At 41.7% G+C, this 20,000-nt stretch overlaps 1 protein-coding gene across 1 annotated transcript in view; it reads right to left on the bottom strand.

Moving 5' to 3' along the window:
- Positions 1-20,000, bottom strand: part of Kiaa0319 (KIAA0319 ortholog) — a 67,811-nt gene that overhangs the window by 23,657 nt on the left and 24,154 nt on the right. Inside the window, exons 5-10 of the mRNA XM_070024457.1 lie at positions 14,748-14,940; positions 9,492-9,590; positions 7,477-7,574; positions 5,962-6,049; positions 4,807-4,899; positions 2,822-2,954 (exon numbers count right to left, since the gene is read on the bottom strand). Of these exons, the coding sequence (XP_069880558.1) occupies positions 2,822-2,954; positions 4,807-4,899; positions 5,962-6,049; positions 7,477-7,574; positions 9,492-9,590; positions 14,748-14,940 (704 nt within the window). The remainder of the gene's footprint in view (positions 1-2,821; positions 2,955-4,806; positions 4,900-5,961; positions 6,050-7,476; positions 7,575-9,491; positions 9,591-14,747; positions 14,941-20,000) is intronic.

Genomic DNA, 20,000 nt, shown 5'->3' with positions numbered 1-20,000 from the left:
GGGAGGGGGAGGGGGAGGAGGAAAGGAAAGAAAGAAAAGAAAGAAAGAACGAAAGAACGAAAGAGAAAGAAAGAGAAAACTACTGATAAATATATTTCAAAGACATAAAGATCTATGCCAAAATATTTGCAAATGAATCCAATATTATAAAAAAAAAATCTCATGACCAAGTCAGTTTTAATCCAAAAATGCAAAATTGAGGGCTGAAGGCATGTCTCAGTGATAGAACAGCTGCCTAGAAAAGGTCAGATAATGTGATGTTAGGAAAATGAACCCTTAAATATGTATTTTAATGTTTTCGTTTCTTTCATGCATGTGTTTCTAACGCATTTATAAGATTATTTCTTTGTTGCTTTGTATGTCCCTCCCCCACAGTGTAACCCCCGCTTTCACTATATTTGATGTCAGTATAACATGTGGAGGAGATGGGGACAAACAAGTCGTTTAAGGATTCAGGTGGACCTGTTGCAACAATGAGAAGAACAAAATGTCATGTCAAAACCAGCTTTACAATGTCGGTGTGGGGGGGGGGGGGGGGAGGGGGGTATAATTGGGTGGGGGGAGGGGGGTAAAATTGGGTGGGGGGAGGGGGGAGGCCGGGAAGGGAAGTGAAGGGTAAACAAAGGAGGAGGCTGCAATGCTTGGTAAGAAATGTATGCATTATCCTGCCCATGTAATTGTAGCCCCCCTGTACAGTATGTTCTCAAATAAAATAAAATACAATTAAAAAAAAAAAAAAAAAAGAACAGCTGCCTAGCAAGCATAAAGGCCTGAGTTCAAATTCCAACATAACAGAAAAAAACTCAAGGTTGATTTAACTTTCAAAAATCCCATATAATATACAAAACTAACTCAATACATATCAGTGACTTAATTATATAAGCAGAAGTTATAACCTTTCCAGAAAAAAGAAATCTTTGCAGCATTGGGATAAGGAATGATACATAAACACAAAGTGCATAAAACAGAAAAGAAAAAAAGGATGTTACATTTTTTCAGAATAAAAGCTTTTGCTGTTTGAAAAATAACATGAAGAAAGTCAAGTCACTGGTAGGAATTTTCTAGTATGTATACATACATACACATATATCTATGCATATATGATACATACATAATATATACACATGTAAAATAAGGAACTTGTATTCAGAATGCCTACTGAACTCATATTCAAATAAGATAAATAATGCAAAATTTTAAGTAAGCAAAAAGATCTGAATGGACACTTCTCCCAGTTATATCAATGCCTAATAAGCACTTGAAAAAATGCTCAATAATGCTCAAAATGCTCAAAATGCTCTTGGGGAAATTACCACCCAACAGATTGATTAATTTTTAAACTGACCATACTAAGTAATGGTGAGAATCTGGATAATGAGATTCTCATACACTCAAAGTGTATGAACATAGAAAGGTACAGGACTTTGGGAAAGTGTTTGGCATATTAAACATATACTCACCATCCACTCCTGGATAACTTCCTCCTCTTCCCATATTCACAAAATACAAATACATAAATATATACAAAATGCTATACATAACAGCTTTATTTGTAATATTTTACACTGTAAAACACCCATATGTCCAATGAATCTGCTAGTGCACACCTGTAGTCCCAGATACTTAGAAAGATTGCTTGAGCAAAGGAGTTTGAGAAAAGCATGGCCAACATAGTGAGACTTGGTATATATATATATATATATTTTTTTTTTTTCTTCTTTTTCCTGTTTGTGGGGCCTGAACTCTGGGCCTGGGCACTGTTGAAGGACAGTGAGCTCTTCAGCTCAAGGTTAGCATTCTACCCCTTGAGCCACAGCGCCACTTCTGGCCTTTTCTGCTTATGTGGTGCTGAGGAATCGAACCCAGGGCCTCATGCATGCAAGGCTACTAGAATTCTAGCTACTTGGGAGACTGAGATCTGAGGATCAAGATATAAGCCAGTTGGACAGACAAATCTGAGAAAATCTATCTCTCATGAACCAGCAAAAAGCTGGAACTGGAGGTGTGTCTCAAGGTGTAACTCAACAAAACAAAAAGATGTTGCTCTGGCATATTGTCAACAACCCAGTCCAAGTGTTTCCAGAAAACAAATGTTTACACTTCACATAACAGTAGCCACTCAAAGCCATGAGAAAACCAAATCTGCCTTGCCTCTTGATCAAAATGAAAAGCACAGAGCCAGGTGCCAGTGGCTCACACCTGTAATCCTAACCACTCAGGAAGCTGAGATCTGAGGATCAATGTTCGAAACCAATCCAGACAGAAAAGGCTGTGAGACTTTTTCTTTTTCTTTTCTTTTTTTTTTTTTTTTGGTCTGTCGTGGGTCTTGAACTCTGGACCCCCACTTGAGCCACAGCGCCACTTCTGGTTTTCTGGTAGTTTATTGGATATAAGAGTTTCACAGGCTTTCCTGCCCAGGCTGGCTTTGAACCGCAATCTCAGATCTCAGCCTCCTGAGTAGCTAGTATTACAGACGTGAGCCACCAGCATCCGGCTGGCTGTGAGACTCTTTAACTCCAATTAAAAAAAAAAGAAAAAAAAAAAGCTAGAAAAAGCCAGAAGTGATGCTGTGGCTCAAGAATACAAAGAGACTCAGGGACAGTGCCCAGGTCCCAAGTTTAAGCCCCAGGATCAGCAGAGAGAGAGAGAGAGAGAGAGAAAGAGAGAGAGAGAGAGAGAGAGAGAGAGAGAGAGAGAGAGAGAGAGAGAGAGAGAGAGAGAGAGAGAGAGAGAGAGAGAGAAGCACTACGTTTTAGGGGAATCAATATATGAAAATAGAACCATATGTAATGAAAAGCACAAGAAGGTGAAAGCCACTTGCCTGAAAGTGTAGTTCCCAGGAAGAAGGTTAGACAAGTGCAAGACAGGAGAGTCGAGCAAGAGCTTCTCTTCCAGGAAGGGCCCGTGAATTTCTTCCCAGTGGTAGCTCACAATCTCAGTATCATCTGTACTTTCTATAAGATTGAAAAAAACAAGTACAGCTAAGAAGCACAATAGTAAAAACTTGTCTTATAGTTTCTTTCTTTTTTTTTTTTTTTTTGGTTGGTCATGGGGCCTGAACTCTGGGCCTGGGTGCTGTCCCTCAGCTCACTTGAGCCTCAGCCCCACTTCCGGCTTTTTCTGTTATGTGGTGCTGAGGAATCGAACCCAGGGCCTCACGCATGCAAGGCAAGCACTCTACCACTGAGCCATCTTCCCAGCCCCTCGTCTTATAGTTTCTATCATTGCATATTTCATTTATCTTATATGAAATCCTATACTTGCACAGATCTCAGTGGTATGTATTATTTATTAGAAGGCAAGCTGGGAACTGGTGGCTCACACCTATATTTCCAGCTACTCAAGAGACTGAGATCTGAGGATCAAGATTCAAAGCCAGCCCAGGTAAAGAAGTTTGTGAACTCTTATCTCTAATTAACCAGCAAAAAGCCAGAAGTGAAGCTGTGGCTCAAGTGGTAGCCAGTGACACCAGCCAGCCTTGAGAATAAAAAGGTAAGTGAGGGAATGAGCTGCTGAGTTCAAACCCCAGTAACTGCACCAAGAAAAAAATTGTTTCATTTTCATGTTGTCAGGGAAATACAAACAGCTATATTAAATAGATGCAAAAGGTCGCATCAACGTGATCTCCACACATTTGCAAGCTGACAGAATGAAGCAGGATCTGGATCCAATGAACATCCTTCTATCAGCCAGGACAGTGGTTCTTATTCAACAGGATTTGGCACCAACTTTCTGATTAGATGCACATGAATACAATTATAAAACACACTGATATTATTGAGCCAATTCAAATATAGGAAAAGTTTTACTTCTATTCCGGTTTTCCTGGACACACCTGATCTACTCTACAAGATGGAATAAACTCTGAATTAAAGGGAACCCCATTCACAAGTATGTGTAGTGATTTTTCCAACTGCCAATGATATGTGCTATATACATTGAAAAGACCCTTTGACAATTATTATACCCAATTAAATAGCTAGCCATAGATAACTAATTTTTAATACATTTTTTATTGTAAAAATACTGTAGAGAGCTGGGCACCAGTGGCTCATGCCTGTAATCCTAGCTACTCAGGAGGCTGAGATCTGAGAATGATGGTTCAAAGCCAGCCCAGGCAGCAAAGTCTGTGAGACTCTTATCTCCGATAAACCACTAGAAAACCAGAAGTGGTGCTGTGGCTCAGGCAGTAGAGCACTTGCCTTGAGCTGAAGAGCACAGGGACAGCACCCAAGCCCAGAGTTCAAGCCCCACAACTGACCAAAAAAAAAAAAAAATACAGTTCCATGAGTAAGGCAATGAGTACATATCCTATCGAGCATTGTTGCCTCTTCCTTTGTTTTTCCCCTACCATCCCTTTCTTCCCACCTATCCAAGTACCACCCCCCCGCCAAAGTTGTAAAGTTTATTTTCAACATACTATGAGAACTAATTTCTGTTTACTTTTTCTCTCCTTCTCTTTTCTTTTTGTTTGTGAAGCTAAGTTGCCTCAGGCTGGCCTTGAACTTGCAGTCTTCCTGCCTCAGCTTCCCAACGCTATTACAGAAGGTATCAGTGTGCCCGGCAAAGCCTTCTTATAGGTAAATAAAACATTCCTGAAGGGTAGTTGAGCATAAGTCAGAGATGTTGTGATTTAAATAAAAAGAAAAAGAAACGTCTAAGATAGTAAAACTAAAGAATGAGACCACCATGAATTATCAATGTCTTGGCTGTAGGTCCTCCCAGCCTCGATTCAGATCCCCCACTAAATCTCACTATTTGTGAGGAGAAAGAAACCAAAAGGCTGAAGTAGCATGGGATACACACGGCTGCCATCGATGAGGGCTGATGTCACAGGCAGAGAGAGCTCTTGAATCTGAGGAGAAACAACTGCTACAGGTGGCAGGTTGACTCTTGCAGCTGTGAGAAGAAAAAAGACAGCAACTGAGTTCACAAGGTGCCTACGTAACTCATCCACAAACAAAGCCATCTGCTTCCTGAAAAAGGGATTCTAAGCATCCTGTCAAGAGGGTGATTAGCCCACAGGCCTCAGGTACAGAAAACACCTTTTTTCAAGATGTAGAGGCTTCCTATGAAATTTCAAGAGCTTGTCTGGAAGTTTCCATTTTTGTATGAAGCCCAGGATCAAAGGGTAAGTCACAAGATGTGGCCAGTGACGGGAAGAACAGAAAAGGAAGAATAATTCAGCTCCTGTCACTAGCTAGATGTTAAATATTTCACTGAAGGCACCAGCTACCATGGCAATGCTTCAGCTCTAATAAGGAGACAGTAGAGGCAATAGGAAGAGATCAGCCCTAGGTAAAGGCTGGGAGATGGTTTGGGCACACAGCACTAGTACAGGGTGAGCCCTCAGTGCCCTGAGAGGTAGTAGAGGCTGAAGGCCAGTTCATGTTCTACTGACAAAGCTAGGCTTGTACCCATTGGACAAATTTTGTTTAGTTTCCACTGTGACATTGGTCACACTTGCAAGGGGTTGGGGACACTAACATTAGTGAGACCACACTGGGGACACAGACACCAGGCATCGCAGATCCCCTGCTATACCTCACTCTATCTAATTGACCCAAAAGACACTGACCCTGAGAGCCTAGTTGTGGGCTTGAAAGCTCACAGGATATTTTTGTCCTTACCCCTTAGCAGATTAAGTCAAAGTATTTGAAATAAACACCCATGTTCCTAAGTTAAAGCAGAATCATGAGAAAAGGAGGCAGGAATAAGAGATGATGAAGTAAATGGCAGACAGAGACAGCCACGGGACAGCAAGAACAGTCAGTAATTGCCTTCTAGACTTGAGCAGCCATGTCAAGCAAGTACTAAAGGTTATGCTGAAAGTAGAAAGGAAACAAACAACCATAATTCTTTAATGTTTTCTATACAGTCGGGCCTAAGGTAAAAGTTGTATATAAAACAACAATGCCATCCAAGTTCTGAAAACAGAGACAACACACAGAATAGACTTACCTGGCTTAACAGTGACATTGACAAATCCTTCCCCAAAGGCACTATCATTAGACACAGCCACTTTGAAGGCATAAAGTCCTACTGACAACTGCAGCATAAAGAAAAAGTACACAGGTAAAAGTGTAAAGGGCTCACATGAGGGGCTCACTGCCTACAAAAGGATAAAATACCTAGAGGCCAGCTCCTGAGGTTGGCAAAGAGAAGGGCTCAGCAGAAAGTCTCATTTCCATCTGTCTATGACTTCCATGGGCTTGAAGCCTACATTGTGGAACACTAAAGGTCATCCTAATGGGCCTTTCACTTAGGAACAGATATCCACCTACCTTAGGGAGATTGACAGCCATCCTCAAATGTGCCTGGATGTACCATGTTTTAATCATTTTGTTTTGTTGGGAGTGCTGGGGATGAACCCAGAGCCCTAGCATGCAAGTGTAGTTCTACTATTGAGCTACACTTCCAGCCCAAAAGCTACCCTGTAGCTCTGGAGAGTCCGCTTATACATCTAGTGCCACACCTGGAGAAACAGGTCTCAATGAAATGGGAGTGAGATGAGTTCAAGAGGCACCAAGTGCTGTGCAGTTCGGGGGATGAGATGTTACTGTCTGGTAGGTAACAGAGCTCTGGCAGCTAAGTCAGCTTATTTCACCCTCTGGGCCAAGAAGAGGGCACGTTTATTCTTGTGAGGTGCTTCTCTCTTGGTGCAATAGTTGGCAGTCAGAGTAATTTTTGAACTGGAATGACTAATTTGCAACTCCTAAGAGATGAGCCACCAGACTAAGAATTGAAGTCACCAGAATGTGTCTCACACTTCCAAGACAGCAAGAGTTTGGACACAGGCTTTTTAACCAGAATGTTATGCAATCAGCCAACTCAAAGTGAAGCAAAGCTTTCTGAAAACCTCTTGACTTAACTATCTGCCTGTCCACCTCCTTGGTTGAAACTTTATCCTATTTTTGGTTGTCTTTTGTTCTTGAGATAGTCTTGTTATGTTGCTGGGGCTGGCCCTGAATGCTTGAGCTCAAGCAATCTTCCTGCCTCAGCCTCCCAAGTAGAAGAGACTAGAGGCTCCCACCCCACTATTCCCAGATTCTTCCTTTGATTTTAATGATAAAAAAAGAATTGTGAGAGGCTGGGAAGGTGGCTCAGTGGTAGAGTGCATGCCTTGCATGCCAGAGGCCCTGGGTTTGATTCCTCAGCACCACATAAGCAAAAAGAAAAAAGCCAGAAGTGGTGCTGTGGCTCAAGTGGTAGAGCGCTAGCCTTGAGCTGAAGAGCTGAGGGACAGCGCCCAGGCTCAGAGTTCAGGCCCCATGACTGGACCCCCCCCCCAAAAAAAAAGAATTGTGGGCTTAACATCTAAGTGTGTTTACTGGTGTGCTGTCAAATGCAATTCATTTTCAACTACTTACTTTGGGGGGGGAGAGGGCTTTTTGAGGGGATTGAACCCAGGACCTCAAGCATGCTAAGTAAGAGATCTACCACTTGGGCCATATCCCTGGTCCTCCAGTTACTTACTTGAGAGAGGTTAACAGTTCGTGTGTGTCCTAGTTTTATTTCACCTTGGTAGTCTCCAGGATGGCTTATTAAACTCCATTCATAGTTGTAAGCTGATTCTGAGAACAAATCAGAAAAAGGAGTAGTTATCACTTCAGAACTTGGGCAGAAGGGAAGGAAATAGCTTTAAACCAGCAATACAAATTACCTTGAATATATTATACTTTCACTTATTATGCAAGATAGGAATAGCAATTTTTCTACATCATTTTAAGTAAATTTTATTTTAATTATAAAAACACCCAATTTAGTTAGATACTGGTGGTTCACACCTGTAATCCTAGTTATTCAGGATGCTGAGATCTGAGGACTGCCGTTCTAAACCAGCCCGAGCAGAAAAGTTTGTGAAACTTTTATCTCCAATTAAACACCCAAAAAATGGAAGTGGGGTTGTGGTTCAAGTAGTAAGAGCACAAGCTTTGGGCACAAACGCTTAGGGACAGCACGTAGGCTCTGAGTTCAAGCTCCAGGACCAGCACCAAAATAAGAAAATCATAACTAAAAGAAAACACAGTTTGGGGGCTGGGAATGTGGTAGAGTGCTTGCCTAGCATGCATGAAGCCCTGGGTTCCATTCCGCAGTACCACATACACAGAAAAAGCTGAAGTGGTGCTGTAGCTCAAGTGGTAGGGTGCTAGCCTTGAGCAAAAGAAGCTCAGGGACAGTGCCCAGGCCCTCACTTCAAGCTCCAGGACTGGCAAAACAAACAAACAAACAAAAAATAGTTTAAAAATCCTCCTCCACCAATCTGTTAACATTTGACTACTTTCTAGGGTGCTATATCTATATAAGTTTAAGCCCCAAAAAATGATCTGTCCTTTTTTGAAAAAATTAAAAGGCAAATAGATTTCAACTCATTTGAATTTTATAGGGATTTAAGAACAAAAATAAATCAAACATCTCTATGTTGAGCTGAAGCTGCCTCTCACCTTCAGTTATGAATAACGGATGATGCTCTTTGTTGCAGACCCTGGGGTGCTAGGAGCTGGCAAGGTGTGAGCAAAGGCTCCACAGCCATTGATTCCAACCTCAGGGCTGCAAGCACTTGTCCTTCTTTGGTTTGAGGAAGTGTTCCTTTCACTTCTGGACCTGGGGGATTCTGTCCTTTAACTGAAGGAGGTTTGGTGGACAAGGATTGATTGAAATAGAATGAGGAAGTGATGGGTGATGTCTACACTTTTCCATACAGTGGGTCCTAGAATAATATTATGCAAGCATTTGACAAATATATAAAGTGTATCCAGCTAAGGCTTTTGCAAAAGTGGACAGAGTTGTGCCATCAGCCATCTCTCTGTCTCCTTCTTCAACCCCTTGCCCCTCAGAAACCTGCTTGTGCTGTGGCTGGACCACAGCAGTTCTTCATCTCATAGGATTGAAATACAAATGTCTAATATTGACTTCTTTGTGTATTAAAATGTTGACTTATGTATAATAGAAAAGGAATGAATAAAAGAATTGACTGACCTGTATAAGAAATAGTCAAACACCTAAGGAATGAGTTGACTTTAAAAATAAGAGCATTGGATTGAGCCATAGAGCAGGAACAAATGCTCACTGGATGTTAGAGACTAGATAAATAGAACAAAGAGTTTTTGGAACATTTTTTGAGCAACTGGTTTGAAGTGTTCTGAGAACCTACAGCCAGATATTCAACACAAAGCTTCAGGCCAAGGCCACCTCACCCTCCTCATAATGGAAGCTTCCAGGCTCTATGGGTTGTCACAGACCATGATGTGGTATATGCCAACCTCTTCTGCTCTAATATAACTTTCTATTCTACATCATTAAAATGTATCACCATCTGTCCTGATCAATTAAAGGATATGTACTATGTTTCATTTCTTACATTTGTACTTCATTTTAACCTGTTTCAATAAACTTTGATAGTCCAGCATTCATAGTTGATGTTGCCCAATGAGGTGAAAATGATTCCATGCTGCAACCTGTAAAGACTTACTCTTGAGGAAAACTCTCACCTGCAGAAGGTGCTGGTACAACAAAAGCCTTCAGTTCAACTTCATTGTTGGGTAAGGTTATCATTAGGTTATCCCCAGCATACACGCTAAGTTCTTTCACTAAAAATCAATTAGAAATAGTACCATTATCCCATTGACTAGGAATACTGCCACTACAGAATATGAAAATGTTATAGTACTTCTCAACAGTCAATCAGTTTTTGTTTTTTTTGTTGTTGTTGTTGGTCTTGAGGCTTGAACTCTGGACCTGGGCACTGTCCCTCAGCTCGTCAGCTCAAGCCTAGCACTCTACCACTTGAGCCACAGTACCACTTCTAGTTTTCTGGTAGTTTATCTGCCCAGGCTGGCTTTGAACCATGACCCTCAGATCTCAGCCTCCTGAATAGCTAGGATAACAGGCACCCAGCAATAGATCAGTTTTTATCATCAATTAAATCATGTCACCAAGCACCAGTGGTTGATGCCAACAATGGTAGCTACTCAGGAGGCTGAGATCTAAGGACCAGGGTTCAAAGCCAGACCAAGCAGGAAAGTCTGTGAGGCATATCTCCTATTAACAACCAAAATACCAAAGCCAAGCAAGAGAATGAGGCCCTGATTAGTACTCCCCTCTCCCATCATACAGTTTTCTAATTGTCCTTCAGATAACTTTATCTGAGATACATTTTCTCTGGCTGGTAATATTAGGTTGAGAGACAGACTTTATAAATTTAAAATAATCTCTAAGAGTAGGTGCTATGAACAAAATATTGGTTGAAATTGAACAAGGTATTAGATAACAGGAAGTTCACAAATCAGGTGAAGTACTATGGATTGAGTTTTTTTTTCTCCTACAACAAGCTTTTCTCATCTCCCTGGTATAAGCTAGCTTTAATTACAAAAAAAAATTAAGTGTGCTCCTAAGTGTTTCTGCATCAATCATAGAACCATGTTTGGGTAATACTCACATGAATGATTGCTGGTGGTTTGCTCTAGGAATCTTTCCCAGAGAAAATCCAGTCAAATTCAATGTGAAAAGACAATTTAACTCAAGCAGCAAGAACACTGACTCTCAGCCAAAGCATGTAACTTCCGCACTCACTGAATAATCGGGGTTAGACTGACATAGGATAGTTCTATAAGGTTGCCTTGAGTGAACAATAATTTCTCTTGTAAAACACACTGTCAAAATATCCCACAGAGAAAACACTGGGGAGAAAACAAAACATAGCAAAACTAAGTGCTCTCAGGAGTTCTCAGCTATTTCAAGATGTCAGAGGGACCTCTTGGTCAGGCTAGTCTCCTCCCTTCAGTCCACAAGCCCGGCTCTCATTGGCTCTTCCCTCCCATCACTCACTCTCAATCTGAAAGGAAGCACTGGGGAAGAGATTTGGGTCCAACTCTATCATTTTACTCACAGAGAATCTGAGCCCTACAAGGCCAAGAATGATGTCTGGGACTCTATGGATAATTAGCAATCGGTTCATAACTAATTAATTGAAATGTATTTATTTCAGCAAACCCTAACATACCAGATTGAATCATTAGGCACTGTTTCAAAGGCTTCAAAATGATTGATTGATTTAATCCTCCTAATTTTGTACTAGAGTGAAAGTGAAGTCCTTAGAGAAGCTGCACCTATATTAAACATCTGCAGATGGATCTTAGCTGAGCTTCTAGAACATAGTGATTGTGGAGAAAGGAAAGATTTCAGGTCAAGAGCCAAAATTACCTTCAGCTATCCTAGGAAAAAAATTTCATCTGCTTTTAATCTTTGGATCTGATCTAAATTAGGAAAAGCTCTCAGAGTGTGTTGTTAAGCTTTGCAAACCTCAGATCTGAAAGCTACAGACTAGGGCTAGGCACCAGTGGCTCAAGCCTGTAATCCTAGCTACTCAAGAGGCTGAGGGCTGAGGGTTGAAGTTCAAAGCCAGCCCAGGCAGGAAAAGCCCATGAGACTCATGTCCATGAGACTTAAAAAGTTGGAAGTGGGGATGTGGCTCCAGTGGTAGAACACCAACCTTGAGTGAAAAAACTAAGCAAGAGTTCAAGGCTCTGAGTTCAAAACCCAGGACTAGCACACAAAACCAGACCAAACCAAACCAATCTATGGACTTTGCTGTGAGGCCTGCCTACCTAATACCCTCTTTCACAGAGGAGCACATCAGTTAAATGTGTCCCTGGCATACAGTCATTCCTAACCAGCTCAGAATAAACTATCTGCTCATTTCCCTTATAGCAGAATCATTATTATTTTTTTTATCAACACTAGGTACTAACAGAACAAAAGGAATCTAATTTCATAGGCAGATTTTTCCCCCCATATACCAGAGCTTCCTGTCCACCCTTATCCTTTTCTCTGCTGAAGCTCAGAATCAAATTAAAAATATTTTTTAAAAGGCAGAAAGATCAAGAATAAAAGTATTTTAATTGAATTGCATTGATTGAAAACACTTAAGACAAAGTTGGGAGGGAGTACTCAGATCTCTAAGGAGCCACAGCTCGTGACCTTTCACCTAGATTGGAGCCACACTCATATTTAGATTTGACCTTTGACACACTAATCTCTGCGGATTTAACAATGAACTCCTCCCCTACCCACCCTCAATTCCAGAAAGTGAATCTGTACTCAGTTTTTCTTGAAATATAACCCAACTTTGGGCAATCACCAATTCGCACTCACAAATGATGAATTAATGATCTACCCTTCTTGGAAAAATGGGAGCACATTTGCAAGATTGCTTGGATTGCAATCCTGATTAAACCCACAAAAATGTAGTTTAATTTATTCTTGGTTCAGGTGATTTTGTTGTTGGGTAACAAGGAGTAATATCCAAAGTTCATTATCCACAAAAAAGCTCAGGACATGTGCACTTGCATACTCTAATACAACTTCTTTGCTAGAAAAATTGGATACCCTTTTCATTCCTCATTATTGCCTCAGCAATGCATGCATGATACTTTGGGCACATTTTCCTTGGTGGAGTTGTAGAGGACCATATGCTACCCCAGATTATGGCTGCCCAACAAATAAACCACAGCATATAAGCCTTTTGGAATAGGATTATTTTGAGCTGCTAATTTGTAGAAAAAGCAAACACAGGTAAGCTCCTTACATTTGAGTAAGGATAGTTACATGTATACAGGAAATCTCTATGGAAAAATGTTAATACCTTTATCCAGCTAATCTATCACCACCCCCAAGGAGAGGCAAAGACTTAAATCTACATAACAACACATTTGCTAACAAGGACACGAAGAAAAAGTGTCTGTTACAAATATACTTTGCACATTCCTTTACCCAAATATATCCAGTCATAGTTGCCCAAATCCATAGACACAGAGCTAGAAAACAGGGCTATGTATGAGATAATACGTATCATCTCAAACTTTTGTTTGTTACAGACAGCAATTAGCCATGAGCAATGAGGAAATGCAAAAAAAATATAACATCCAGTATGAGACCTGGCAGTAGCTGAAAGAAAACAATGTCATAGCTGGGCACTGGTGGCTCACACCTGTAATCCTAGCTACTGAGGAGGCTGAGATCTGAGGATTGCCCCGGGAGGAAAGTCTGTGAGACTCTTTTTTTTTTTTTTTTTTTTTTTTTGAGTCCAGTCATGGGCCATGAGTCTGGGCCTGGGCACTGTCCCTCAGCTCTTCAGCTCAAGGCTAGCGCTCTACCACTCGAGCCACAGCGCCACTTCCAGCTTTTTTCTTTTTGCTTATGTGGTGCTGAGGAATTGAACCCAGGGCCTCGGGCCTCAGGCATGCAAGGCAAGTGCTCTACCACTGAGACTCCTTTCCAGCCCCATCTGTGAGACTCTTATCTCCAATAAGCCACTAGAAAACCGGAAGAGTCACTGTGGCTCAAGTGGTAGAGCTCTGGCCTTGAGCTGAAGAGCACAGGGACAGCGCCCAAGCCCAGAGTTCAAGCCCTACCACCACCCACCCCCGCCCCCCAAAATGTCATTCCAACTAAGGTGGATCAGCCTCTGGGACCCACCAAGATCATGAAATGTTTCAAGCTGCTTTTCTTTGTGTTATTAGTACCTCACCCACCTAAGGATTAATGAAAGACTTCCTTTCAGCCTAAGATAGATCAATGAATCAATAGTTACTACAGCAAAACTAGATCTTTAAATTACTTACCCAGGTCAAATGGAATTCATTAAAACTCTCCTAACCATTGTACAGTAGCTGGGTCTCAAAAGCTGGTTCTGAGAGAAGATTTAATGCTCCACGCCCCAAACATTTCAATAAAAACTTGTGCTGAAGTAGGGCGCCAGTGGCTCACTGTAATCCTAGCTACTCAGGAGGCTGAGATCTAAGGATCGTGGTTCAAAGCCAGCCCAGGCAAGAAAGTCCATGAATCGCTTACCTCCAATAAACCACCAGAAAACAGGAAGTGGTGTATAGCTCAAGTGGTAAAGCTGAAGAGCTGAGGGACAGTGCTCAGGTCCAGAGTTCAAGCCCCATGACAAAAATAAATAAATAAGGGGCTGGGAAGGTGGCTCAGTGGTAGAGCGCTTGCCTTGCATGCATGAGGCCCTGGGTTCGATTCCTCAGCACCACATAAGCAAAAAGAAAAAAGCCAGAAGTGGCGCTGTGGCTCAAGTGGTAGAGTGCTAGCCTTGAGCTGAAGAGCTGAGGGACAGCGCCCAAGCCCAGAGTTCAGGCCCCATGACCGGACCCAAAAAAAATAAATAAAAATAAATAAATAAATAATCTAGTATTGCTCCAAAATGGCCTCTCTGTCTCTCCTTGCTAAGTTTTATTGCCTAGACTAACATTATTGAAACTTCAAAAAAAAAAAGCCAGAACTTTCCTACAACAGAATGTACTGGGTTTGGTACCTGGCACTCTAAAAATGCTTGGTAAATGTAATATTACTACTGCAATTATGCATGATTCTCCCTTGATATGGGCAACAGACCAAGCCCATTTCAGCTTGTTCACTCCACACCGGCATTAACTCCACTGAAGACCTTCTCTAGCCCCTCCCATAGAGTCAGGTAACCCTCCCTTTCCCCCATAGCTTCCCCTCCCAGCATTTAGCATAATTTATCAGACCCACCCATTTACCTGAATGTCTCCTCCACTAGAGGAAAAACTATGTCTTTGTCATCATTTATTTCCAATGCCAAGCACTGTTTCTAGCGTATGATATATGCTCAACATGGAGGCCAGTGGGAATGAAGAAACTTTACAAGTTGTCATTATTATGGTCTATAACATCTTAAGTACATTTCTTCCAGTTGTAATTTTAAAGATTACCTGTCCTGGAAGCAGTGGGAGGAGGTACGGATCCCTCTGGTGTGGAGGACCCAGAAGGGGCAGTGCTAGGGGCAAGTGTTGGAATGCTGTGTTCTGTGTTCCCCAGAGTAACTGTGAGGCCTGGGCTTCCCTCCATGGCAGCTGGGCTGGACTGCAGGCTGGCGGGAGGAGGATTATGGGAAGGTGTTAGAACCTATGAGATTAATTACAAGAATACATTGTTATGGAAAATAAATCATGAACTCTTTTGAGAAGCACAATGTCACAAACATTTTTGCATAAATTTTTCATAAATATTTGAAAAGCCCTGACTAATAATGCAAAACTCTGGAGCTCCAGGCTGTTTCTTTCAAATACTCTCTCTGATATCAGAAAGGTTTGGTGAGTTGAGCATGTAGCTCAATGGTAGATCACTTGTCCAGCATGCTCTAGCTTTGATCCTTCAGCATACCAAGAGAAATTTCTTTTTGCCCATTCTAAAGCTTGAACTCTGGGCCTGGGCACTATCCCTGAGTTCCTACTGCTCAAGGCTCGCACTCAATCACTTGAGCCACAGCACCACTTCTAGTTTTTGAGTGGTTAGTTGGAGATTAGAATCTCACAGGGACTTTTCTGCCAGGGCTGGCTTCAAACAATAATCCTCAGATCTCAGCCTCCTGAGTAGCTAATGAAGTAAGGAGGTCAGGTCTGGCCAGGGCCATATTGGCCACATGGTGGATAGTAGGGTCTAGCATCTTGTCTTCATGCTGGCGGAAGGAAACGCCTCCACCCACCACCTACCTCCCAGGTGATGGGCTGCCTGGAACCCTGGAGGCAGGAGTGGCATTTGGCTGATAGGTTACTGAATCTGTCAGTCCAGTGCCTGGGACTGGGAATTTCCTGTGGACCTGCCCAACCACCAGTATGACATGCCTTGTGTGTCTCCATGGTCATGTCCTGTGTCTTGTGTCCTATCTCCTGGCTCATTTCTGGTCATCATTGTGTCCCAATTCACTTCTCCATTGGACCTGAATTGGTTTGTTGGTGTTGTTTTTGCTCTTTCCTCTCTAGCCTGTTTCCTAACAGTGTTAAGTGTATATGGGGGCTGCAGGCCTTTGTAACAACTGGGTGCCAGCAGCCTGCTAACTGTATAATAAAGAATACAATATTCCGTGTTTCAAAATGTGGCTTCTAGAATAATGCACCTTACAACACTAAGATTACAGGCTTCAGCCACCCATATCTAGTAAGGGGAAAAAATTTTTTTTTCTTTTTTTTTTAATTTAATTTAATTTTATTTGTGAACATACTGTACAGAGGAGTTACAATTACATGGGCAGGATAATGTGTACATTTCTTACCAAGCATTGCAGCCTCCTCCTTTGTTTACCCTTCACATCCCTTCCCAGCCTCCCCCCTCCCCCCCAATCCCAATCCCAATCCTTCTCCTTCCCCCCCCTTCCCCCCCTCCCCCCCCCACCGACGTTGTAAAGCTCGTTTTGGACATGACAACTTGTACTTCTCATTGTTGCAACAGGTCCACCTGTATCCTTAAACAACTGGTTAGGGGAAAAAATTTTTTAAGCAGTTGGTCTATAATCTTAGCTACTCAGGGGGATGAGAACTAGGAGGCTGCTGAAGTATACCTCAACTGGTAGAGTGCCCGCCTAGCAAGTGCAAAGCCTTCAGTTCTAACCCATCTGAGAAAAAACTAGAGCTGTGACTAAAACCACACATACAAATAAATATTAAAGATAGGAAAAAAACCTATAATAGCCCCAGAACTAATTAGTATAATAAGTAGAATGTGTGTGTGCCACGCCCTCAATTCACTTATTGAAGTCCTAACATCCCTCCCCCGCCCCCCTCCCAACAATGTGAAGGTCATCGGGAAGGACGGAGCCCTCAAGAACAGGACCAGTTCCAGGGTAAGATATAGACAACTAGGTGTGGTGCTGTCAATCTGGAATCCCAGCTGAGGCTAGAGGATCACAAGCTTGAAGTCAACTACTTAGTCAGCGAGACTCTGTCCCAAAAAATAAACAAATAAAGGTAACACAGAAAGAAGCAAAAGGGCTGGAGATGCCAGCTCAGTGGAACTGAACTTGGCTAGCATCCGAGAGGCACTGGGTTCTATCTCCAGCCCTGCCAAAAAAAACAAAGAGAGAGAGTCCATAGGTCTACTTAGTTCTCTTCTTGTGAGGCTATAGCAAGATAATGATTATCTGAAAATCCAAGTGGGCCTTCACCAAGGCTCTGACTCTGCTAGAACCCTCAACACAGACCGCTAGCCTCTACAAATGTATGGTATCAGTGCTTGGGTTTTTGTTGTTGTTGTTTGTTTCTTTTTGTCTTATTTTTGTATTAATTCTGGGGCTCAGGTCCTGGGCACTGTCCCTGAGATTTTGTGCTCAAGGGCTAGCCCTTGAGCCACAACTCAGAGATAAGAATCAGAGATAAGAATCTTAAAAACTTCCCTGCCCTAGCTGGCTTTGTACCACCATCCTAGATCCCAGCCTCCTGAGTAGCTAGGATTACAGGTAAGAGCCACCAGTACAACACCTCACAGCACTTGTTATTTAAGCCCTGATTTTATGGAATTTTGTTAATGTCACTTACAATTGACTTACAATAATGAAAAACAATCAAAATAATCCAACAATAAACAGATCCCTGGAGAGAATGATCTCTATTTGTATTCTCTATTGTATGTTAACCACAACTTGAACTGATAATTAAACACACTAAACTTTTTAAATTAAATATTATACTACTGGAAAGCAAAGTGCTCCCTGGAGTCTCCACAGCCCCTATCTGGGTGGGGCAGGGTAGGCAGATTCTAAACACCCACTAGGTACCAGTAGCAACTAGTAAAATCTTCAATAATTAACTTCCAGAACCAGGACCAAAAAAAAAAAACTATTAAAAAATTAACTTTAAAACATACTTCAAACTAAGAGAAATCAATTGACCAACATTTTAAAAATCCCCTGGTGAATCGATCATAATTTTCAGATACTCAGTTTCATTGGCTCAATCATAATTTTCAGATACATTAAACTTACAGGTTTCTGGATTTTAAACATAAATGCAAATATACATGGCTGGGCCCAGCACCAGCCCTGTCTAGGAACAGGGCTTCAGTGCCAGAAAATTAGAGTAGCAATCTAACTACATAGAATGAACTGGTTTTCTCCTTTTGTTTTTATTTAAGTTCTGAAAAATTATTAAGTTTAAATAAAGAATGGAAGGGCATTGGGCATAAAGTAACTCAGCCTTGGGTTCAATCTCCAGCACTACTAAATAAGAATGAAGAGGCTAGTATTATGGCTCAGAGAGAGGTAGAGCTCTTGCATAGCTTTCATGAGACTATGGGTCTGGTTCCAAACAACACATTTACCATTGAATTATGGATACTGGATCTAAGTAATGCTATCTTGCCCTTACACTGTTTTGGCATCTTAACAGATGATAGGAAATTTTCACCCAGTTCCAAGAACTCTAAAGTTGATATAGGACTTTCTTTGATCTGCAGATGTTTTGTGAGTTATTAAGTAATAAATTGCAGGTGTCTCATGAGTATTGTTTAGTTCCAGGAAAGTTTTGCTCCAGAGAATACTTGGCTTTGGTTGTCCTTCATTGTTTCCTCTAGATAGCTTGCTTCAGTAAAACAACTTTTGCTAGTTCCCATACCATGTGACATCTTCATTGATGTGGTTTTTGCCATTATAAGCTCTGTAAAAACTGCATTCAGGGCTGCAAGTCTTAGGGACAGGAGTCCACCTGTAGGCACCAGCTTTCCAATAAAGGCTCCTGATTCGACCTCTCAAAATGTGGCTTCTCTGTATCTTGCTGACTGAATCACTGTATAACACCATTACCACTACCACTACCACCATTACTACCACCACCTTCAATGAAGGTAGAAAGTCATTGGAAAAATTAAGACACCACTGATCAGGATCACAAAGCCATCAGGAAAGAGTTGCGGAGAAGACAACTCTACTCCAATTCCTATACATCTACTTCCCACCTCCCTGCCAGCCTCTGATTCTTTCCTTCCCTGCTCAGGTCATCCCCACAAAGCTCCTTGCCAACTCATTCTTAATGAGGCTCTCTTCCACAAGCCCCAGCAAAAGAAAATGTATTATGTGTCTGGAAGAAAGGAGAATCATTGTCCATTTCAGCCCTGCAAGTGGAGTTGAGCCTAGACTCAAATGCCTCTTGTCTGTATGTAGTTTCTCTGCTGTTCCTTTGAAATACCCATTTTCAGTCTTGTCCACTTAGAAGCCAAATGGCAAAAACACATGTCCTTTATCCTCTACACGTTTGATCTTGTTTTCCCTAGAGAGCCTATTTAATGGTATCATTTTTTTATATATTAGGGCTTGAAATCAAATCAAATCAAAATCTATTTTGCTGTCCCTTAGCTTTTTTGCTCAAGGCTAGCACTCTGCTACTTGAGCTACAGCCCCACTTCCTACTTTTTGGTGGTTCACTGGAGATAAGAGTCGCACATACTTTCTTGTCCAGGCTGGCTTCCAACCATGATCCTCAGATCTCTGTCTCTGAAGTAGCTAGGATTACAGGAATGAGCCACCATCACCTGGCCAAAATAATTACCTATAAACAAACAAAACTCTTTGCCAATCTCCCTAGAAAATCTATTTTGCTTTTATGTACAAATTCATTTCAATGTCTTTACACTGATCTGGGTTGGCATTCTACTATTTGAGTTATGCCTCCAGCCTTTTTTATATTTCAGACAACCACTATGCCCAGTTTCCTCTCTGAAATAGGGTATCACTAATATTTTGCCTGGGCTGACTTCAAACTATGATTTTCCCCTCCCAATCTGGGATTACAGGGGTGAATCATCACTTAAACTTTTTTTTTTTTTTTTTTTGTCAATCGTGGGCTTGAACTCTGAGCCTGAGCGCTGTCCCTCAGCTCTTCAGCTCAAGGCCAGCACTCTACCACTTGAGCCACAGCACCACTTCTGGTTTTCTTGTGGTTAATTGGAGAGAAGAGTCTCATGGATGTTCCTGCTCAGGCTGGCTTTGAACATGATCCTCAGATCTCAGCCTCCTGAGTAACTAGGATTATGGGTGTGACCCACCAGTGCCCGGCTAGAGCCAAAGGATTTTGAACAGAGCATCATTTGCCATAGTTCCATTCAGAGATGCTAGAAAGTAAATGACTTAGCAACATGAAAGAGGATAGACGATGTAAACATGTGTTATCCAAAGATAATACTTTTAGATATTTTCAGTT

The sequence above is a fragment of the Dipodomys merriami genome, unplaced genomic scaffold (assembly GCF_024711535.1).
Source record: "Dipodomys merriami isolate MVZ:Mamm:240054 unplaced genomic scaffold, mDipMer1.0.p SCAF_16, whole genome shotgun sequence".
NCBI classification, from domain to species: Eukaryota; Metazoa; Chordata; class Mammalia; order Rodentia; family Heteromyidae; genus Dipodomys; species Dipodomys merriami.
This window is presented reverse-complemented; position numbering and strand designations above follow the sequence as displayed.